The sequence below is a fragment of the Trichosurus vulpecula genome, chromosome 1, assembly GCF_011100635.1.
Source record: "Trichosurus vulpecula isolate mTriVul1 chromosome 1, mTriVul1.pri, whole genome shotgun sequence".
NCBI lineage: Eukaryota > Metazoa > Chordata > Mammalia > Diprotodontia > Phalangeridae > Trichosurus > Trichosurus vulpecula.
This window is the reverse complement of record NC_050573.1, coordinates 56,006,592-56,029,843: the sequence shown is the minus strand read 5'-3', so window position 1 is coordinate 56,029,843 and position 23,252 is coordinate 56,006,592. Positions and strand designations below refer to the sequence as shown.

Below are 23,252 nucleotides of genomic sequence, written 5' to 3'. Positions count from 1 at the left end.
GCAAGGTGCCCACGAGTCTTCACGTCAGCACCGCTGACCGGCCGGGACTAGCGCGCCCATAGTTCTCCACTGACCCTGATCTCCACTCTCCTGATCCACGAGGCTGGGAGAAAAAGAGGGGGAATCTGCAGGGTCTGAGCTGGGGAAATGGGGAAAGCCTTGAACGTCTGTACGATCTAGCCGTTTGGCGGGTGACTGACCGCACTCAAGTCTCCGAGTCCCTAGCTGCATCTAGCTCTCTCCGAGCTGAGAGGGAGGGGCTCAAAGTAAAACCTCTCTTCTAGTCTCCCCATCCCCACCCTAGGCGGCCAATCCTAAAACCTATGGCTCTAGGCTGTGGCAGGGGGCAGGTGCCCCAAGAGCGCGCTCACGAGTCTGCCTGTTCCCCCTCGCTTCCTCCCTCCCATCCTCCACACCCGGCTGGCTGGGGGTGCGCTCCAGGCGGGGCCCTGCTAGGACCCAGCCCGGGGGGCCGGGGCCGGGAGCAGCCACGTCAAACGGAGGGAAGCAAGCCTGCCTGGGTCGAGAACCTTTCCGGGGAACGGGCTAGATGCAACGGGCGTGTATTCCAGGGGAAGGCGTGGGCAGGCAGCCTTTGCGCCAAACCTCCCCCCACCACAAACACACACCCCGGAATGGGACTAACTGGGCAACTTGAGGGGGAGAACCCAGATGGAGCTGTGTTCCCATCGCCCCTTGGGGTCACTGCTCCGTGGAGCTTTGGACAGAACTGGAGGGGGTGTTATTAAAGGGCTGCAGGGACCCAGCTAAAGGCGAGGAGCGGCCGGGAAATCCCCCTCCCCCCTAATGTTTGTTTATTGCAGAGGATTTTGCCTCAGAGTCGGCATCCCAAGGGCCGGAGGACAAGCCGGGGTGTGGTGTATGCGTAACGGAGTAGAAGGGTATGGGGGTCCCGGACTCAGAGGAAGAGACCTCGGGCGGAGAGTAAAATCGGGCGGAGGTGGGGGCGGGGAGAAAGTAGAAACGAAAACTTTTAAAATTTTTAAGAGGGAAAAAAAACGTTGCTCTGGGCTGTCGGTGCTACCTGCAGTTAGGGTGTGGGTGCACCTCCTGACTATTACTCACCTGCGCGCCACCCCCGGCCCTGGCCCTTACCCGGCCCGGCCCTCAAGAACCTTGCTGAGTGGATTTTTCCGAGTGGGGAGGGAGGAGAACCAGAGCCCAAGCACAGAAAAGGAGAGGGCTGAGGGAGAGGGGAGAAGCTCGGCCCAGAGGACATCTTTCCTGCAGGAACCCCCCGCCCCAGCCTTGCTCCTTGGGCGGGCCCAGGGGTATGTGTGTGCATTGGGGTGTATATGTTTCGGACCTCTTCCCCGAAGGCAGCCGGACCTTAAAACCTCTAGCAGAGCCGTCTTTCGTCCGGGGCCTGCGTCACGTCGGGGCCGCTTGGACTGAGGTAACAAGAGAAGGAGCCACTCAGCTAATGTCACTAAGTGGGTTTGCACTTTTCTCCCTCCCTTCTTTTTTTCCCCCAAGTTTTGTATCTTTTTCTCCCCCCTCTCCAGTGAACACCCCCCCACACACACCCCATCAGAGCATGTCGCTGGGGGGAGGGAGGGCGCAGGGGGAGGCTGGGCTGGGGGTTGGGGGGAGGCTGAGGAAGGGGAGGAGGAGAGAAAGGAGGAGGAAAGCGGGAGGGGGCAGTGGAGAGAGGGGGACAGTGAGAGGAGTCTGGAGTCCCAGCAGTGGAGGGCTTGTTAATTTCAGGCCCCCCCGGGGGCGGGGCAGGGCGGGGCCAGAGGCGCATTAGCAGCTTGTCAATTTCGGTTGCTCAGACTTGCCCCGAACTCTCCGAAACTTGTTGCGGCTCCGCGCGCCCGTCTCCTGCTCCCCTGGCCACTCGCCGCCTCCCGCTCCCCCACTCCCTGTTCCCGACTCCCCGTGGACCTGCTTTTTCCCCAGAGCTCCGGGGCCGCCGGATGCTGAGGGCTCCGGGCGGAGGCTCGAGGCAGGGCGCTGCCCTCCCCACGGCGCGGACCATGCTAGCCTTGGCGCTGCTTGCCTTCGGAGCGCTGCGAGCCGGATCTGGAAGCTGTGAGTACCTACCCCAAACCGTCCCCTACCCCAGGCACTCACACTCACACTCCCCAGCTCCAGGAGGCGCTGGGGGATGCTCCGGGCCAGGCTGGAGCCCAGCCTTCTCTCCTCCGTCCCCCTCCCGGCCTGCGGCACCTGGCTGGCCCGGGAACAAAGGAAGGGGCCCCAGGGAGCCCCCGCTGGGCCCCGGGACAGGGGGGAGGGAGGAGGAGGAGGCGCCAGCCCAGGGCGAGGCGGGATGGGCAGGCCCGTAGCGCAGCGCGCCTCAGGCGAGCTCAGGGGGTCGTCTTCTGGCTAGGGTGGGAGGTTGCGCTTAGCCGGGTACCGGCAGGGCACGGCCCTGGGCCTGGGCGCAGAAGATAAGACCCTATCCCCCGGCATTTTTCCTCCTTCAGCGGGTCCGCACCACCTGCGAGGCGCGCTAGACTCGGGGAGCACCGACCGGGCGGGGTTAGGGGTACTGAATTGGAACGGGGCAGCGCCTGGGGCCCTTGAGACTTCACCTGGTCTGGCTTAGCTGAGCTGGCGAGTCACTTCTGTCTCCGAGAAACGGGCCTCTTCCCTGGGCAATCCCCACCCCGCGAATTCCCCCCTCTTTTCAGCTCGAGGGCAGTCTTTGAGCCTTCCGGGGCTCCCTCTGCTGCTCGCTGCGGGAGTAAGGGGTAGGGGAACGCATCGCATCACCCCTCTTTGTAGCCTAGGGTCTCGTTCCGGCCTTGGTCCCCGGGAGCCGGGCCAGACCCTTTATCGCTGCCTCTCCTTCTGTCCTGGGCTTGGAGTACACCCGCTCCTTAGTCCCCCCAACTCTCCGACACCCATACTCGAGGGATCGGATTGAGCCCTTAGTCTCCCGATCTAGAAGCAGGGAGTGGAAGGGTGGGGGAAGGGGACCCAGAAGTGAACCGCGCCATGGACCGAGAGCCTTGGAAGGGGGGTGGGGGAGGTAGGGTGATGCTCAGCCTGGTCTGCCCCCTCCCGGGCTGATGAGATGAGCTAGGGGAAGGGGCAAGACGGGACAGTGCTGGGGGCCCTCTCTGGGCTCCGACTCCTGCTCCGCCTGGCTCCAGGCCCAGGGTCCCTGGGGATGAGCCTCTCCAGAATAGGGCTGCTTCCCCCATTCCTCCTCTCTGCCCGCCTCTCAGCCTGGGCAGTTTTATTGCCCAGATGGTATAGTCCTGAACCAGCATTACCCAACCTCATCCTTTCCTTCATCTTGGGGTTGGGGCAACTCCAAGATCGGTGCATTTCTCCATGCTGAACCTGTGAGACTGAGTCTGGGGCTGGGTGGGCACATACCACACTCAGACTCTGCTCAGTCACACCTCAGCAAAGGCATCTCCGTCCAGATTCACAAATGAACATATATACAAACACTCATCTACACTCACACAAACACACTGTCACACACAGACCCACATACCCTCAGTCACACACAGTCACCAAACACAAACTGTATTTGGCTCATACACACTCTTGGGCCAACATAAACTTTTACACACACTCCCACAAAATCCCATTCAGATTCAAATGTTCAGATAAACACAAACTTGGACACACAAACCTAGACACACACATAGGCATACAAATCTAGGCACAAAAAGAAAAAAGAAAAAAAACCATTGCACCCTCTTAGACACATTCTCCATCACCACAAACCCATGTCCTCATTAGCACCCTGAAGGGCATCAGACATTCACACCCTTCAAAACCTTCCTCAGCCCTGTGCTCACACCCCACCCTTGACTTGGCTTGTTCTCAGTGCCCTTCCCTATACCACTAGTCTACACTGGACCAGGTCTCAGTGGGAAGCTGGGAGAGAGAGAATCTGGGGGATGGAGGGAGAGGTTGGGGTGGCCTGGCCCTGGTAAGTGTCAGAGAAGAAGTAAATGGTGCAGGCAGGAGGGTGGGGGGAGCTTGGCTAGGGTTGGAGCCTCAAGAGAACCCCCGTAATCCAAGAGACAGTTCAGCCTACCTTTGTTCCCCTTCCTCTGTAGAGGACCAGAGGGAGGAGGAGAAGGGGACTGTGTGTCTCTGCAGAGGGGGTTGTTGTGTGTTTTCTTTAAGAAAAAAATTAAATAAAAGATCCTCACACCTCTACAATGTGTTTCGACTTTATGATGTGACTTAGCACCTGATCAGCAATCTGGTTTTATAGTCCAGTCGTAAAGTGTCCAGCAGGTATGGACCCAAATTCTGGGCTTGCCCTGTCTGTCCTGGGCCTCGCCAGCCCCCCTCCACCCGCCTCCCTGGCCCCTTCCGCTCCAATCTGAAAACTTCACACTTTTCCCTTTTAAAACACATGTTCTTCCTTTTTAATAACGGGCCAGGCTGTGGATCGGAAAAACATTGTTAAAGTCGCTGGCCCCGGGAGCCAGCAGTCTGCACAGCTCCCTTGCTCCCTCGCTTGCTCAGCTCAGCTCCCATCACTCTGGGTGGAAGGCTGGGGCGGGTGGAGGAGGGGGGAGATGGAGAGAGAGGAGCCCAAGCCCGAGAGGAGGGGAGCTCCCTGCCAAGAGAAGGGGGGTTGCCTCAGCCCCTGGGCCAGAACGGGGCAGAGGGAGGCCGAAGGAGTCATTGGTCCGACTTCTGGCTGCATTGGGTTCAGCCAGGTCGGGCAGGCAGTGCCGTGGGCTCTATAAATTTGTGGTTCCCCACCCCACCCCCGGGCTCTCGGCCACCCAGCCTCGTGGAATGTCTCAGCCGCCTCCTTTCCACGTCGGGAAATATAGTTTTTATGCATTGTTTATGCTCGATCTTCCGTTTGTTCTTTCTGGGGGCTGCTCTCTCCCCACTCTCCTCTCCCCCCCCCTCCAGCAGCAGGCCACAGGCCAGCCTGGCCGCTCCCCTTCTGAGGGACCCCCAAGCCAGTGCCGGAAGGGGGTGTGGGACTAGGGAGGGCCCAGGAAGCACTGGGCCTGAAACCCTCCTTCCTCCCGCCAGCTGAAGGAAAACAAGAGACACCCCCCTTCCTCAGCAGGCTTCTGGCTGGCACTGCCCACTGGTGCCCACAGATCCACAAAGGGAGGCCAAGACCCCCGACGGCAGCTGTGGCATCTGGGAGAGGCGCCACGTTGGGGTTGGGATAAGACAGAGGAGAAGAGGAGCCAAAGCGGTGCTGGGGAGTGGGCAGGACTAGAGTTAGGGAGGGCTTTGGCACAAATAGGACCAGAGACACCCCCTCATACACACACACACCTCCCACCAAGAGGGTCTGGACCCCCCAGAGAGCCCCCTCCAGTCTGCCTCCAGAAGGCCTCTCTTCCGAACAGCTCCCTGGGTGCCCTTGACCCTGAGTGGGCCAGGGCAAGAGGGGTCCCCAGGCCAACCCCCCTGGGGTGCCCCCGCCCCTGCCCGAGAGGCAGGAAGCAGTGGGTGGGCTGGGCAGAGGCGCCGGCAGGCGGGAGGGCGAGGGGGCTTCCGCGTCAGAGTTTCATGCTGAAGGAATTCCGAATTAGCGAGGAGGCCGGCTCTCTCTCGGTAACGCTTCTCTCACTGTGACCTCCAAACCAGATTACTGGGGCGGGCTTGGCTGCACACGGCTTCCCAACATGTTTTTCTGCTGCTCTGTCAGAAACCTCCTGTGCAAGCTGCCCTCCTTAACCGGGAAACCCACCAGGGCCTCCCGGGCCCAGGACCCAGGAAGTGAAGCCCCTTGGGGAGTGCTGCAAGGACAGGGGATTCTGCCCTCACTGGAATAGGGCTCTGGCCCTCCTCCCTTCTGCTGCCCCTCCTCTGCTCCAGCCGCCAGCCAGCACATCCGTCTAGCGCACCACTCGCAGGGATGGCTCAGACTTCAGGCACTCCCTGGACAGAGCCCCAAATTCAATTTATATCTCACGCTCCAGGGAGACAAAGCCCACTGCCAAATCTGCCCATAGAAATCCCAGTCATCTCAGATGTTTTCGGCCAGAGGATTGGAAGGAGGAGGCAGCCGCATCAGCTGGCTTGTCCCCAGTCCACCCCCTTCCCAAGCTGAGGGAGGATAGTGAAAAGGACAGGATTCTGCCACCCCCCCGCCCTCCCCACACACAAGAGAACAAACAGTAGACTTTCAGTAAGGGCTTACTGTGTGTAGAGTCCAATAATTGGTGCCTAGAGGAAACAGAGGAAAGAGAAACAAAGTATAGCCAAGATAGGCTCCCTGGCTGTCCTCAAGAGGCCCTCAATCTAGCAGGCTAGATGTGACTCACACAGGGGATTGGAATGCCCAATATTACATAATAAGGTCATCAGAAAGGTACAAAATAAATCGACTCTTATGTGAGAATTGAGGAGGGAGAGGTTATGGCATTTGACTTGGGTTTCAGATACTGGTTCAATTCACTGAACATGCCTTGCCCCATGGAATCTAGAAATTAGTTTCGTTCTCTTCTGGTGGGGATGGGAGGTGTCAGCCATGTGAGAGACCATGCCTACTCGGAGGATGGGTGAACAAGCAAAAACCATCCAGCCAACCTGAAACATTCTTGAGCAAGGCTGAGCTGTTAGGGTCTGCTAGTGGATGAAGGAGGAGCTGGTGGAGCAGTGTAGACCATGGGGATCCTACTGTGCTGGTGTGTTACAGTATCATCCCGAGTGGAGACTTAAATGACCTGGAGTCATTGTATCTTGGACCTGCTAGAGATCAACTAGTCCAATGCCCACATTTTAGAGATGGAAAAACTAAGCCCAAGAGAGAAATGACTTATTCAAGGTCACCTAGGAAGTTAATGGCATAGCCTCCAGGACATGAACCCACAGCATCAAAGAATTTTGAGCTGGAGAGGGCTTTGAAGATCATTTAATCCAATTTTACAAGTAAGCAAACTGAGGCCCAGAGAGGAGGATTTACACAGGAAACACAGAGCTGGAACTCCTACACAAGTGTACTGACCTCCATCCCAAAGTTCTTTGTGCCTTACTAGGCATCTTCCCTTAATCTTTTTCCTTAAAGCCCAAGCCATCTCTGGACTGAGGCGGCCCTCAGAGGCCTTGGGTTGAGCCCTCTGTCCCCCAGACCCCCTGCACTCCTGGCAGCAGGCTCCTAGGCCCCTGGGGCTGATGGGCTGTTGTTTCTCTGACCCCAGACCTGGCTGTGATCGTCCCCCAGGACCCGACGCTGCTCATCGGCTCCTCCCTCCACGCTACCTGTTCAGTGAGCGTGAGCGGCAGTGATGCACCCACGGCTGAAGGGCTCTACTGGACCCTCAACGGCCGGCGGTTGGCCCCCGAGCTGTCCCAAGTCCTCAACGCCACCACCCTGGGTCTGGCACTGGCCAACCTCAACGGCTCCAAGCAGCAGTCAGGGGACAACCTAGTGTGCCACGCCCGGGATGGGAGCATCCTCGCTGGGTCCTGCCTCTATGTTGGCTGTATGTGCTCCTCTGCCTTTCACCTTTCCCACCCAACCATCAGGGATGTCCCTGGGCACCCCCACTAGTCCCTATCTCCCATCCCTTCTGACCCCATGGGGCTCAGGAGACTTTAGATGCCCTGTTCCCGAGATGGTTTGAAAGGACTTTTGAAGTCAACTCAACCCAAATACCCCATCTCTGGAGGCATCTGAGACTCCATGATGGGGAAAGGGGGTAGCTCAGACCTGATCTGGTCATTCTGAGGTCATAGGGAACCTAAGAGTCAGGCAACAAGAATGACATATTTCCATCCTCCCACAAGAAGGAATCTGAGCTGCATTAAAGACCAGACTGCTTGCGCTTTCTCCCCTTTTACTATAAGCATAAATACTTCTGTCTGAAGGAAATACATGCCTCAGTGCCTTGCTGGGAGCAAGAAAGGGCTTTACATATCCTCTGAGCCCTCAGGGAGTGGGAACTTGGTCTGGGAGGCAAGAGATGCTGGCCCTTGGTGAAGGGCCTCGGTGAGACTGAGAGCATGCACAGATAATAGGATCTCAGTCCTCCTCCTCTGCCTCTGTTCAGGCCCAGAGCCTCAGACTAGCCTTCGAATCAGAGCCCTGGACTAGACTCCTTGATAACACCAGGACAGCCCCCCAGTTCCTGCCAGCCCCCATCCATATCCAGAAAGAACTTGGGCTGGTTTATATTTGTCATGTCCCAGTGTCTTTCAGGGAAATGGTAATTTGCAAAGGAACGGACACTGGCCTCTTCCTCTTCCCTCCCAGGGAGCAAGCGCTCCAAGACCCCAGCACAGACCCCGACACTCCGTAATCGGATCCTAGGCAGGGTCCACGGCTGCAAACACGTTTCCTTGAAATAAAGGAGGAATAAATCAGGAGGCGTCGGCTACCCCGGTCTCAGGCCCAGCTCCTTGGGGAGCCTTGTTCCGCTTTTGCCCAAGCCCTTGGCCCCTCCTCTAGTCCTCCATTCCTAGCATGGGGGCCAGGCTAAGATGGGATTGGGGGCCTGCGCTCTGTGAGAGTTCCTCTCCACCTTGCTCACCTTCATTTCCCCACCCTACCCCTAGTGCCCCCTGAGAAGCCTGTTAATATCAGCTGTTGGTCTAAGAACATGAAGGATCTGACCTGCCGCTGGTTCCCAGGCACCCAGGGGGAAACCTTTCTCCATACCAACTATACCCTTAAATACAAGCTTCGGTAAGTATGTGTGAGAAGTAGGATTGGCATTTCCCAAGCTACAAGGGGGACTGGGCTGGGAAGTGAGGAGTATGCATGGAGCCGTGGCCATGGAGCCATTGCAACTGTGGGATCCCACAGGGAGGGGAAGCCCGTTAAGGGTGGAAGATATCTGGGATTCCCATGAGCCTAAGCAGGGGCACATGGAAAGGGGCCATCCAGGAGGAACGAGTAAGTCTAGCAGAGACAGGAGGCAAATCCCTGGAGGAGGGGAACATAGGAAGGGGCCCAGGGAAGGGATTTCCTGGCAATGGGAATCGAGGAAGGTGAGGGGATACCAAAGGTGGTAGGACAGCCTGGGCTTCAGGGTGTGTGTGTAGGGGGGTGTCATTTGTCTCCCTAAACCAGGTGGTACGGGCAAGATAACACATGCCAAGAATACCACACCGTGGGGCCCTATTCCTGCCACATTCCCAAGGACCTGGCACTATTCACGCCCTATGAGATCTGGGTGGAAGCCACCAACCGCCTGGGCTCGGCCAGGTCGGAGGTGGTCACATTGGACATCCTCGATGTGGGTGAGGCTTTCACTAGGCCCTAGCCCCCTCCCAGGCCCCTGTCTCTTCATTCCCTCTCCTCACCTTGAGAGGACTTTGCCAACAGGATTCTAGGCCTCTGAGGATGGAGGACCAAGATGAAGTGGGACCCGTTGCCTCAGCAAGGCCCTAACTGGAGCCAGTCTTTCTGACCATCTGCTCCACAGGCCCATTAGGACCGTGTCTCTGCTCCTTTGGCCTGGCTGTTTGCTCCTCTCTTCATACTCTGTCCCATGTCTGTCAGCTCCCGGCTCACCCCTGTGTTTTTCTATTGGCTTGGTCCCCCACCTGAATCACTCTCTGATTCCCAGAACCCATCTGCCCCACTCTACTACTCTCCCTGGTCCCCATCCATCTGTCTCTGTACTCCCCTAGTCCCTCAGCTTTTCTCCACCTCCACCGCTCTGCCTTTCTTCCCTCCCTCCCTGGGAGGCTAAGTTCTTGCTTGGCTGGAGGGGGGGTTGGGGGTGGGGGGGTTGGGGCGGGGCATCCTAGTCTCGATCCCTGTCCTGGGGCCCTGGACACCCCACGGAAAACACCTGGCTCTGGTTTGCCCTCGGGGTGGGGCCCAACTCCTTCCTCTGAAGCCCCAGGTCTCTGCCCTCCCCCTCCCCCCTCCCTCCCTGATGGGATGGGGCTATGGCTGGGGCTGGGATTGGGCTTGGTCTCTGGGCCCCTCCCCCTCAGCCCAGGTGTGGGGGGCCCTTTGGGAGTGGGGAGGGGAATGGGAACAGGAGCCTTCAGGTCAGGGAGGAGCTGGGGAGACCCAGCCCTGGCCCCCTCCCTGGGAAGCAGCCGGACCTGGTCTGAGGGCAGGGGGGAGGACCGGAAGGCAGGAAATAGATGATCTGTGAGCAGAATTGGTCCTAATCTAATTAGGATGTTTCTCAGCCTCCCTTTCCCCCAGGCAGCCCCCAGTCCTTAACCCTTTCAGTGCTGGGGGTCCCCCCAACACACACAAGGGGGCAATGTTGGCCTCAGCCCAGAGCTCCTGAAAGATGTGACTGTCGAAGGAGGAAGGGGGAAAAGGGGACGGAGAGATCACTCCTCCAGGTGCAGAGAGCCCTGGCATCACACCCCACCTTGCAACCTCCTTGTCGCTTGAGCCAGCCCCTCAGAGATGGTTTCCTTATCTGAAAATAGAGGCAGTTTTCTACTGTATCCTTCAAAGAATTACGGGGAAGAAAGCTCTTTGTAAACCTGTAGAAATCAAGGTTGTGATCATGCCAGTTCCCAATGTGGGGCCAAGAAGCGTTCAAGTCCCAAGGTCTCGGTTCCATCCAAGCTCCCGGGAGTCACCCCAGTCCACTGTGGGGCAGCAGTGGTCTGGAACTCCCTTACTGCTATCTTTGTTGATTCCCATTAGGGTACTCCCCCAAGCAATACCAAGGGTCCCAGCCTAAGGTCCCAGTATAGTGTCCAACTGGTCAGGGTGTGGCTAGGGGGAGACCCAGCCTGAAAGGGATTAATTCACCCAATTCCTCACCAGTAACAACAGACCCCCCACCAGATGTCCATGTGAGCCGAGTGGGGGGTTTGGAGGACCAACTGAGTGTCCACTGGAACTCCCCACCAGCACTCAAAGACTTCCTTTTCCAAGCTAAGTATCAGATCCGCTACCGGGTAGAGGACAGCGTGGAATGGAAGGTAAGATGACATTTCCCGTCTGACCTTCAACCCCATCCCTCTGGGGTCTGATTATCTTTTTCTGTACTTTCTACACAGATACCAATCTCACAGCTTCTCTCTTCCTTCTCCTCTCTACCCACTCTTCTCCTTCCCTCTCTCTTCCTCCCTTCCTCCCCTTTCTTATCCTTGTCGTCTTCTCTCTCTCTCCTCTGTTTCTGTGTCTCTCCTCTCTAAGTGTCTCTGCCTTTCATTTGTCTCTTTCCTGTTTCTCTCTGCCTCTGTTTCTGTGTCTATCTTTCACGTCTCTGTTTCTGTCTCTTTGCCACTGTCTCTCTGTCTCTGTCTGTCTCTGTGTCACTGTCCCCATCTCTCTCTTCTTTCACAGAAAGCAGAATAACAGAACTGGAAGAAATCTCATGAAAGAACAGGATTAGAGTTAGTCGAGACCTTAGAGACTAATCCAACGTCCTCGTTTTACAGATGAGGAAACTGAGTCCCTGAGAGACTTAGAACATAGAAAATTGCAGAACTTGAAAAAACCTTAGAAAAACAGCATGAGGGTAGGGACCATTTCATCTTTGCCTCTGATTCTCCAGCACCTAGAACAGAGCCCTTAATAAATGCTTCCTTATTTATGAATATGGAAGAGGGAGGGACCTCATAACATGGAATATCAGAGCTATAAAGGGCTATAGAGAGACTGCCTAGTTCAGTTAATCAACCACATAGTTCAATAAATCAATAAAGAAACATTTATTAAGTACTTACCATATGTCTGGTACTGGGCTGGGTGCTAGGGATAAAAGATATAAATGAAGCAGCTTTGCCTTCCAAAAGTTTACATTCTGTGGACAGGGAAGGGGAGGGAGAGATAGAGTGAATATATATATATATATGTAAGAGCATATGAAATAGACACAAGACAGTAGGGGGAGTCGATAGCAGCTGAGGGGGTCAGGAAACGCTTCCTGGAGAAGGGGGCACTGAGCAGAGTTTTGAAGGGAACGAGGGGATTCTAAGAGGCAGAGGTGAGATGGGCATCCAGGCATGGGGGACAGCAGTGCCAGTGCATGGATGTGGAAAATGGAGGGTCATGTGTGAGGCCAGTATGGCTGAATGTTGTAGGGTAAGAAGGGGTTTAATATGCAAAGTTAGAAAGGTAGGTTGGGGGCGGCTAGGTGGCGCAGTGGATAGAGCACTGACCCTGAAATCAGGAAGACTTGAGTTCAAATCCAGCCTCAGACAATGACTAGCTGTGTGACCCTGAGCAAGTCACTTAACCCTGATTGCCTTAAAAAAAAAAAAAAGGTAGGTTGGGCCAGGCTGTGAAGGGCTTTCAAAGCCAAACAGAGGAGCTCATAACTGATCCTATTGGAAATGGAGGCGGGGGGGGGGCAGGTGGGGAAGCGTGTCAATAGACAGAGGGGTGAGCTGCGAGCTGAGATGATGGACAGGTCCAGGGGGTATAAGCAGAGAATGAAGAGATGGGCAGATAGGCACTGGAGTTTATTGAATAGGAGAATGGCACGATCAAATCTGTGCTGTAGAAAGATCACTGTGATAGCTGTATGGAAGATGAACTGGAGTGTTGGGGAGACTTGAAGCAAGGAGGTGCAATAGCCCCGGTAAACCGTGATTCAAGGCCTGAACTAGGGTGGTGGTTCTGTGAGAAGCGAGAAGCGGGCAGATGCAAAAGATGTTTTGGAGGTCGAAATGAAGAGACTTGGAAATTGATTGGCTATATGGGATAAAGGAGAATGAAGAACTGAGGATGACATGAAGGTTGTGGACTTGGGTGACTGGAAGGATACACAGCAATGGGGAGATTCCAAAGAGGGGTGAGTCAGAGGAGGGAGATAATGACATCTGTCTGGGACATGGGATGTTTGAGATGCCTATAGGGCATCCAGTTCAAAACAGGCACTGAGTGGTTAGACGGGAGTGCAGGAAAGACCAGCTATATAGATCTAGGATTACCTATATGGAAGTGATCTTTGAATCCGTAGGAGCTGAGGACGGAGTAGAGAAGACCCGGGACGGAGCCTTGGTGGAGGGGAAGGTGGTTATGATTAAATGAGATAATCATTGGGAAGCATATCGCGCAGTACCTGACATATAGTAAGCACTGTATAAATATTAGTTGTTATTATTGTATTACAAATAAACAGCCCCTCTCTCAGTCAGTTTCCACATCTGTAAATTGGAAATACTAGCATCTGCCTCATAGGGTTGTACTTGTCCAGTGAGATACCACAGGCAAAGTACTTTGCAAACCTTAGATCATTCTAGCATTTGCTAATGAGTACAATGACGGGAGTTTGTGATCTGATAAAGGCATTTTGGAATTTTGGATCTTACAGGTAGGACATTGTGAGTGACGTAAAGATCGACAGTGTATAAGCATTTCTGGGTATAAGCTAAGATTGGGTGGAGGTGATGGGACCTGACGAATTGAGAATGTTTCAGGGGAGCAGGGAGCCAGAGGGGAGGGGAAACTGAGCCGACTGCTGAACTCCTTGAGAAAAGAGGGAGAATGACATGGGGGCTGGTAGATAACTGCCATTGGAATCTCTCTTGGGTGAGAAATCTTAATTGGAATGAACCTCAAAGGAGAGATTTGGGGGGGGGATTGTGGCAAACAGAGAGTGAAGTGGCAATGGGGAGCCAAAAAGTATTCTAACTCCTCCCCCAGTACCAGGGATATAAGGGGCAGGGGGGAAAGGAGGGTATGAGACCAAGTGCACAAAATGCTAGAAACGGTAGCTGACAATGCAATGCCATCGGAAGCCAGGTTTTTCTGCATGCCAGAAAATGGAAGGGGCAGGAGAGGAAAAAGTCTGAACTGGAGGGTATCTCATTAATTAAGAAACAAGAATTCCAGAAGGCACAGGGAAGGGGGCAGGAAGAAATGAAATAAGGCAATGGAAGAGTTTGGCTGAGGAATGAGAGAGCAGGATGGGTTGAGGCAGGGGATCTTCCAGATGGAGAAACTGAGGCCCAGAGAGGGGAAGAGAATCTTCCAAGAATATACAGGTAGCCCGGGATGGTGCCCAGAAGGCCACCGCCTTGACTCGTAACCATGACATGGAACGTTTGCCCATGGTCCATTCCCCCATTCTCTGATGAGCCCTGACCTGTTTCCACCCCGGCAGGGAGTCTGGCGTTTCCCTGACCATCTTCTTTTCCCACCTCCCCCCCCCGGTCGCAGGTGGTGGATGATGTGAGCAATCAGACCTCATGCCGCCTGGCTGGCCTCAAGCCGGGCACAGTCTATTTCGTGCAGGTGCGCTGTAATCCCTTCGGCATCTACGGGTCTAAGAAGGCAGGAATATGGAGCGAGTGGAGCCACCCCACGGCAGCCTCCACCCCCAGAAGTGGTGAGGGAACCCCACTCCAGATCCACCCCACACCCACGGAGAGGGCTAGCAGAACGACAGAGGCTTTGAATCAAAGAGGCCGGGGGCTTAAGAGGACCTTAGAACATCGAATGTGAGGGCTGGAAGGAACCTTAGAACGTAGAATGTGGAATGTTAGAGCTAGACAGACTTAGGACTTAGAATAGAAAATGTCAGAGGCCTTTAAAATGGAGAATGGCAGAACCTCTAGGGAGGACCCTTAGAACCCAGAATGTTAGGGCTGGGGTGGGGGGGGGGCAGGCCCTTAGAGCACAGCATAGCAGGACCCTCAGAACACAGAATGTCAGAGCTGGGGGGGATTTAGAACCCACAATGTCAGAGCTACGAGGGCCCTTAGAACCCAGGATGTTAAAACTGAGAGGGCCCTTAAAACCCAGAATGTCAGAGTGAGGAAGGGGGCCCTTAGAACTTAGAATATCAGAGTGAGGAGGGGGAGCCCTTAGAACCCAGAATGTCAGAGTGAGGAGGGAGCCCTTAGAACCCAGAATGTCAGAGTAAGAGGGGGCCGTTAGAACCCAGAATGTCAGAGTGAGGAGGGGGCCCTTAGGACACAGACTGCCAGAGAAGAGCCTCAGCTCTATCCTTCCTTAACACCTGGGAGGGGGACAGGAGGGAGCTGGGGGGTGGTTCGGACTGGGAGGTGGATGCACATGGCTGCAACTCCACTCCATTCTTCTAACTCTGTTCCTGAAAGGCCCTGGCTGGGTGGGGAGTGCTGTGGAGGGGGCCTGGGGGCTGGGGCTACAGCCTTGGCCCGCCGCGTGCCCAGCACCTGCGTTTCTTGCAAAGGAGCCAGCTGGAGGCTGATTTCCCGCCGGGGAGGGAAGGCCTCGGCCTCCCTCGGCCTCCCTGCTGCAGGCAATGCCAGCACTTGTCAGCAGGTCCCCCCTGTTATTTATGACGTGAGGCTGATGTCCTTATCCGTCCGAGCGGTCCCTGGCCCTAGCTCCCACCATAGTAACCCATGTAGCCCAACCCAGCTCAGCCTAGTCCAGTCAGGGGGAGGAGACCACCTGCCAACCAAACACCAGGCCTTCACTACAGGATGGACAGTGCTGGGGGGGCCTGCTGTGAGGGGATCCAGCTGAGTTTGGATGATGGGCAGGAAAAGGGCCAGATAGCTCCCCACTTCTCTCAGTCCCTGAAGAAACCCTTGAAGCTAGGCATGAAGCCACAGGGCCAACCAACATGTTGTCTGGAGGTCTCCCTTGCAATGGTCCGACTTCAGTCCTCCCTTATCCCCTACTCTCTATTCCCGTCTCTTTTCCTTTCACTTCTTCCCTCTTTTCCTATGCCTCCTATTTTTTTCATTCCCCTCTCCCTATATATCTCTCTGTCCTAGCATCTTTCCATGTCTTCCTTTCAAATCTCACTATTCATTTATTCCTGAGTCTCTTTTTCTGCCTGATTCCATCAGTCTCTTCCTCTCCTTTCCGGACTGGGGCCTGTTCCCCCCCATCCTCTCCTCTCTCCCTCTTCTCTTCCTCTCTCCCCCTCTCCTCTCCTCTCTCTCTCTCTCCCTCTCTCTCCTCTTCCTCTCTCTTCTCTCTCCTTCTCCTCTCTCTCTTTCTCTCTCTCTTCTCTCCCTCTCCTCTTCCCCCCCTTCTCTCTCTCACGTGTGCGCGCGCGCACACACACACACACACCTGGGCTCAGCCCAATAGGGACTTCTGTTCTTTCTTTGTGGAAAGCTTAAGAAAGAAATCCCTTCAGCTTTTCTCAAGCCCAATGAACAAGGGAGTGAGGGGGAGATGCATCCTGCCGTGCTCATTCATTCACTCACTGCCCCCCGCCTCCCCCCACCTCTGGGGAGTTGATGTACACACAGGAGCTTAGACTAATGTGGACATGTGTGTCCATGGATACCTAAGCATGGCGATCAATGTCTCTGCACATGGACGTGGACACACGTGCACAGGGATGGAAGGGCATAAATCCACAGGGTTGGTAGGCACAAACACAGGTAAACATGCCCATGTGTGGGTACCTAGCCATGCTGGCATGCTTCTCATCCGGAGATGGGTAAAGTGCTAGGTCATATCTCACCTCATGATGTCTGCCACCCTCTCTGACCCCGCCCCGAGGAAACTCATCTTTTTTCTCCCTCTTTTCCCCTCACCTCATCCTGCTCTGTCTCTCCTCCCTCCTCCCCAGGCTTAAGCCCAAAGCTTGGAGTCTAGATCCCAGACAGTGAGAGCCTACAGCCCACCACTTTACCTGGGGCCTGGGTGGTCCCCTAGCACAAAACCCATACAAGTTTTTGGTGTGGAACCCAGGATAACCCAGAGCCTACCACAGCCTAGCCCTAGAACAACAGCCAGACCCTGAGTCCATGGTCCAGATCCCAAGACATTGCACAGGCCAGGACAGAAGCCAACCTAGGCCCTCTCTACACAGTACCTTCTACCTGATATCTCCACCCCTTCTCCCCCATTCCCCAGAGCGGCAGGGCTCCAGTGGGGCCTGCGAGCCTCGGGGAGGGGAGCCCAGCTCCATGCCAGTGAGGCGGGAGCTGAAGCAGTTCCTCGGCTGGCTGAAGAAACATTCCTACTGCCCCAACCTTAGTTTCCGCCTCTATGACCAGTGGCGAGCCTGGATGCAGAAATCCCACAAGACTCGCAACCAAGTAAGTGTGGCCCAAGGCCTATCCCCTTCTCTAGAATATGCCCATTGCCCTGCCTCCTTGTAGTCTCAGGACCCTTCCCACTGTGCAGCCCTACCCTCTACCTCTCCCCTAGGTGAAGCCTTTAGAAACAATCTCAGATCTTAAGATATATAATAGTAGAGCTAGAAGGGATTTGGGAGATCACCTAGACCACCACCCTCCCCATTTCAGAGATGGAGGCCCAGAGACTGGAGATCACCAGCCCGAGGTCACACAGCAAATCCATTCTCTCTACTGTTCCTCAGCCCTGAAGAGAATCAGGACCTCAGAGGCTAAATACTGGGGCCAGCTGTGGAGAGGGGCACCAGACTATTGGCTTCTGGCCGCTATTTCTGTGCCAAGGGCCAGCACTGACCCCTCCTGCTTTAAGACAATCATTTCTGGACCCTGGGCATGGAAGCACAGTGATCTTGGAACACACCTCCTCAAACATCACTCATGTTCTTTCTAGGCACAGGACGAGGGGCTCCTGTCCTCGGGCAGACGGAGCACAGCAAGAGGTAAGCAGGACTCCGAATGGGTGAGAGGGCAGGAAGGAGCATGGGATCCACACATTTCCCCAAAACGTGACGTGCCCATAAACATGTGCTTCCTCCATGCAGCCCAGATTTGCCTATTGCCTCTAAGTCCTGGGGTTAATAACACTCTCATCATGGACCCTGAGGCTGGCGCCTACAAACCAGGGTGGGCACTCTGCCCCCACCCCCATGTTCATCCAGAGCTTCTTTCCCTCTCTGCCTGTAGGTCCTACCCGGAGATAAACTGTAGCCATCGTAGGTCCTGGGCCAGGAGGGCATCTGCCTACCCTAATGCCACCTCCAAAGAGTCTATGAAATATGGAGGGAGGACATCTGGTGCTCCTCTACTCTAACCTGGGGATCCCCCCCCAAGTTTGAATCCAGGACACAAGATGCCCACCTAAGCTACAGCCCCTGCTCCTTGCCTACCCCTATGTTGCCTGGGCCCCTGTTCCCAAAATGGGCAGCCCAGGTATCTGTGGAGCCACCAGGCATCTCCTGCTGTCTGGCAAGGAGCTGTCCTTAAGGGCAGTGCAGGAACAGAACAAAGCAGGGCTTGGGGGCTTGGGGGCGTGGGGGCGTGGAGAGTCCAGGCCCCTGCCTCTTGCAGTACCCACAGCCCCTCCTGCTTCTGCCCAATTCCCTGTCAAAAGATTCTTATAAATAAACGACTTATTTTTGGTGAAGCTGTTTGTGAGTGACAGGGGGTGGGAGAAGACGAGGCATCTGGGCCAAGGCTGCTCTAAAAGGAACTCGGAATGCTAAAATCTCTGGGTCAGCATCTCTGCTGCAAGCTCCCTGAAGGGGATTTGGCTGGCCACTGCCCGAAGGCCTACAGCGACTGAACGGGGCAGCAGGTTGCACCTGAGGACAAAACCTTCTCCATTCTTTCTGGCTCTGGGAGCCTCAGACTCTTCCAAGGTTAGGGTCATGGAGGAATGGAGGGCCTAGTAGCACAGCAAACCTCAGGGATCAGCCCTGCCCCAGCCCCCATCAGATTCATCCTAGAGAGCTCCCCCCACATGCAGGTCCAGCCTTACTGCCCATTGAGTCAGAACAGACTAAGCCACCCCATCCCACATCCCCAGGCCTGCCATCAAACAATGGGCTCTAAAACCCAATCCGGACACTCACCAGGTGATCTTGGGCCAGTCACCATCCTGCTTAGAGACCTATGATTTTCCTCCACTGTGAGGTGAAGGGCTTGGCTCCAAGAGCCTCCAAAGTGGAGTCTGTGTTCTAAATCTATGCTCTCTCTCCCCTCTACTATACTTGATGTGTGAGCTGAAGACCCCCACCTAGACTTGCAGCCAGATCCCAAGAAGAAGGAAAGAAAAGAGGGAGAGAAAAGAGAACACTTTATTGTGGCAAACAGATGGGACCAGTAGGAGCCCAATGGGGACGTTGCCCTAAGGGCCAGAAAGAGATGGCCTCCTCCCCCTGCAGGGCAAGGTCACATCCAGAGGGGGTGAGGGCCCCGAGCAGGCCCTCCCATCCCCCAGCCCGGAGCCCGGTGACCCCAGAGGAGGCTGAGGGGCGCCTCTCCTTCTAGCGTTTCCCATCTCCCTTGGGGCCAAACATCACTCAGCCTCTTCCGAATCATACTTCAGGTCCTGGACAATCTCACTGATTACCTCCATGGTTTTAATTATCCTACAAGAGCGGATGGAAACTATAAATAAGATCCAGATGGATCGAATTATCCCGACCGTGCAGCTCGAGAAGGCCTGTTTATGGAACGCTCGGCCCTGGAGAAGGCTATTGAGCCCTCTGCAGGGTGGTAGCGCTAAGCAGGCCTGCCCGCTGGCCCGCCCACACCACCCTGGAGCCATGTGGGCCTCCTTCAGCCCCTCATTAGGAGGGCATCCCAGCCCCGAGCTGGGTTCAGGGGGGCACAGAAGGGCCGTGGGCACGCAGGGGATGGGGGTGGTATGGAGCCGGGCCGGAGGAGGCAGCTGGCTTTCTAGCTCTGTGGAGGGTGAGAGAGCTGTGGCCCCAGCACCCGCCCTCCCTGGGCTGAGGGCGTTGCACAAATGGTGCCCCGGCCCCCAGCCCACCAAGTCAGTGGCATGTGAGATGCAAGGAGGAGGGAGACAGAGAAAAGACAGAGAGACACAGAGGGGGAGCAACACTGAGAAGAGGGAAGTAAAGAGAGAAGTGGGAGACAGAGTGGAGAAAGGCTAAGAGCCAGAGCCAGGAGAGAGATGGGAAAGAGATGAGACAAGGGTCTGAGGAAGGACAGCTACACACAGGGATGGAGGGAAGACCCACAGAAAGAAACAAATCCCCCAAGGCAGAGGAGAGTGGAAGACCCCCAGAGTGGGAGTGCCAGGGGCATTCAGGAGCAGGAGTGTAAGGACAGGATCCAGCACCCCCCACAGTCCCCCAAAGAAGGAAGGATGTGTGTGTGTGTGAGTGCGTGTGTGTGTGTGTGTGTGTGTGTGTGTGTGTGACAAGGACATGATGTTGTTAACTGTGTGTTTGGGGGGGAGGTTATGTACATGTGTGTGTACAGAGAAGTGTGTGTGTGTGACTGTGTCAGTCTCTATATGTATGAAGAGCACTCATGAAGGAGGTCGTGTGCATGTCTGTGTGTACGTGTGTGTGTGAGACAAGCACATGAATATTGGTGACTCAGAGTGTGATTGTGGGGGGGAGGTTGTGTATGTGTGTGCACAGAGAAGTATGTATGTGTGTGTGTGTCAGAGTTTACGGATGAAGGAGGTCGTGTGCATGTTTGTGTGTATGTATTCATAAGGGAGAGACAAAGGGAGGGGAGGAAGGAGGAAGAAAGAAGGGAATGGCCATGGACTTAGAACATGCCAGGCCTTTTTTGTTCCACCCCAGGCCTGGACCAGCTCAGTCCAGCCTCCCCAGTGCAGCAGGTCAGCCCCCACCTCTGGCGCAGCTCCTGAACCTCCTCTCTGGGGGCTGCAGCCCCTGGCTCCTCTTGGGCCTTCTGCCGGGCCAGCTGAAGAGCTGCTGTCTGGGGAGAGGAGGAAAGCTCCCTGAGTTTCTTCCCAAGGACACTGCCCCCATGCATACCCACCCCTGCCTGCCTGGCCCCTTGCCCACCCCAAGGGAGTCTAGGGAAGAACCTCAGGCCAGTCAATGCGAAGGGGCCCCTGGAGAATGAAAGACTACAAGTGAAGGCAGGGTTAGGCTGAGGTCAAGGGTATGAGGGTCCAGAGGGATGGAGCAGGGCTGAGCCAGAACTTTTGGACTTAGGGGCTGGAGAGGAGGCTGACCAGCTCCAGGCGCTGCTGTTCCTGGTCCTGCAGACGGGCCAGGTGCTGGGCGAGGTCAGGCCGCCCATGGGTGTCCCTGAGCTGCTCCTGGATGGCCAGCACTTCTCGGGAGATGCCGGCAAAGGCCTTGGTCACCTCGTGGACCAGCTGCCGGTAGCGAGGAAAGTCATAGTGTGGACCACTCCTCAAGTAGGCCTGGTGACCCCTGCAAGAAAGGGTGGGGAGGAAGTGGGTGAGGGGGAGTGACAGGGTCTAATCCAAGCCCCCTCATTTCACGCAGGGGGAAGCAGGGGCCCAGACAAGCTAGACCCCAGGCAACCACAGTCACAAGGCATCATCACTTCTGCTCTGCATTTCAGCCTCCAGTTCCCTGGCCCTGGCTCCCGCGGGTCAGTCCCAGGCCGCTCCCCCTCCCCAAAGACCCCTGACCCTGACTAACTGGTCCAGGAGTCCAAAGGCCTCGGAGCGCTCTGCCTGAAGGTCCTGAAGCTGCAGCAGCAGGTCCCGCACGCCGGCTTGGTTCTGGGGGTGGGGGGGAGAAGTGGGAGGGCTCTGACCAGCGCCCCTGGACCCATCTCACTGACGGTTAACCCCAGGGAGGCGCAGTGACCTTGGGAAGGCTCTGTCTCCTTCCCTCCCACATCCCATCAGAGACCTCAAGAACAGGGATCTGCGAAAGGAGTCAGCCCAGGGAGTCTGCAGTCCGTCCTTCCCCAGGACTGGGGACCCCTCCTCATCCCCGTTCCCAAGAGGCGCAGCCCCCGCCTGAGCACGGGGGACAAGGGCAGTGGGTGGGGGGAACCCCAAGGAAGCCCAGTTCTAGGCAGGATCCTTGAGAAAGAGGGGGTGGGATGCCCGTGGCATCTCGATGGCCTGAGTGGGGGCAGCCGACAGCAGGCTGGGGGGGGGGGCGAGGCGCTGCGGCCAGTTCGTAAGGTCAGAGATCTGGAGCAGAGGCACCTCGTCTAGTACCACCTCCTCATTTAGCTGAGAGGGAAACTGAGGCCCAGAGAAATCATTAACTTGGTCAAGGTCACGCAGTCGTCACAGATGGGGTTAATTGGTCCCGAGGCTGCGAGGCTCAGCACTCTTTCCACAGCAACCCCAGTGGGCAGGGGGAGCTGCAATGCCCACGAGGCAGGTGGGCTGGGAGCAGCGAAGGTAGGCACGCAACTTTGCTTGTAGCGGCCACTGGGGGCGCTAGAGAGAAAGGGCGAGCCGGTACTGAGCCAGAGGGAAGGGGCGCGCAGGGACTCGGAGGCACAGGAGAGCCAGAGGAAAGGGGCCGGAGGAAGAGCTCAAGCGACAGCCACTGCGGGGCGCCAGGGGGAAGGGGCCCTCGGGGTCTCTCGCACAGCGGCCACTCGGGGGCGCCAGAATGAGGCAGCGGGTGGGCGGGCCTGTCAGGCAGGGGCGCACCAGAGAGGAGCCGGAGGTGGATGTCAGGCGGCCGCCACTGGGAGGCGCAGGAGCCCGGGGGCGGCCGGGAGGGGTCTCAAGCAGGGGAGCGGGTGAGGAAGAGGCCCAGGCAGGCCATCCCCGAGCTGTGAGCGCGTCCCTTCCCCCCCCCCCGTGCCCCTTCTCGGCGGCGGATTTCCCCCTCCCCTCAGCCCGCTCCTCTACCCTGGCCTCCCCTCCCCTCCTCTTCGCCCCACCGGCTCACCCCGGCCTGGGCCGGCTCCTGGGGCCCCGGGCCGCCCGCCCCTCCGCCTGATGACGCCGGAGCCTCTGCCTCGGCGCTCGCTCCCGGCATGGCAGGCCCCATAGACGCCGCGGCTCGTCCCGGCCCGGACGGCCCTGGCAGACTCCGCCTGCGCCCTCTGCAGGGCGGGAGGACTCCCGACATGCTGGCACGGTTGGGGCCGGAGGTCATCTGGGCCAACCCCCTCCACCCCCAGCCAGAGCTTGATTACCCTGTATCCGCACGCACCTGGATAACCACGTGCTCGCTCTCCCCAGTGCAAGGATAACAAAAAGGCAGCCTTTACATTACGCTTTTAAGGTGTGCGAAGCACTGCACAGATATCAATGGATCCTCCCAACAAGTGGGCGGAGGGGGGTGTGTGAGGTGTCCGGTGCAATTTCAGTCGGGGAGGCAAAGTTAATTACTCAGGACTACGCTGCTATTAAGCGTCTGCGGGAGAATTTGAACTCAGGTCTTCATATATCCATTATCCACAACAGGTGGCAGTCCATTGTAATGTGTTGTCCCTTAAGAACACATTCTAATGCATACATGTGTTTTTCTTTGTACCCCCAGATTCTAACACTGCTTGGCCTATGTAAGGGCTTAATAAATACTCGACTGACCAATCAAGATAAGATACTCACCAATAAATGAAAGAACAGGGACGGAGGAAACAAACATTTATTAAAATGCCTACTGTTTGGTTATGCTAGGTATTTTGCAATTATCTCACAACATCCCTATGAGGTAGGTGGAATTATTATCCCCATTACAATTGGGGAAACTGAGGTAGACAGAGGTTAAGTGGCTTGCCTAGGGTTACATAGCTAGTGTTTGAGGCTGGAGATTCAGCTCTCCCATCCTCCAGGCCAGCACTAGCCAATCGACCAACATTTATTGAGC

At 56.2% G+C, this 23,252-nt stretch overlaps 2 protein-coding genes across 2 annotated transcripts; one reads left to right on the top strand and one right to left on the bottom strand.

Annotated features, from left to right (window-relative positions):
* The first annotated feature begins 1,444 nt into the window (after nt 1-1,444).
* On the top strand, nt 1,445-17,664 carry CRLF1 (cytokine receptor like factor 1). The gene is given in 11 exon segments (XM_036741743.1): nt 1,445-1,454; nt 1,797-1,912; nt 1,914-2,055; nt 7,125-7,409; nt 8,482-8,611; nt 8,999-9,168; nt 10,676-10,833; nt 14,024-14,192; nt 16,673-16,856; nt 17,348-17,396; nt 17,641-17,664. Coding segments are annotated over 11 exon segments (1,437 nt in total).
* A 1,087-nt stretch (nt 17,665-18,751) lies between these two features.
* Nucleotides 18,752-22,460, bottom strand: REX1BD (required for excision 1-B domain containing). Its single transcript, XM_036735678.1, has 5 exons — nt 22,326-22,460; nt 21,102-21,184; nt 20,663-20,867; nt 20,312-20,400; nt 18,752-19,067 (listed from the first exon to the last, which is right to left on the bottom strand). Exons 1-5 carry the CDS (start codon nt 22,425-22,427, stop codon nt 18,995-18,997), a joined length of 552 nt encoding a protein of 183 aa, XP_036591573.1. The 5' UTR covers nt 22,428-22,460; the 3' UTR covers nt 18,752-18,994.
* Nucleotides 22,461-23,252: the final 792 nt, after the last annotated feature.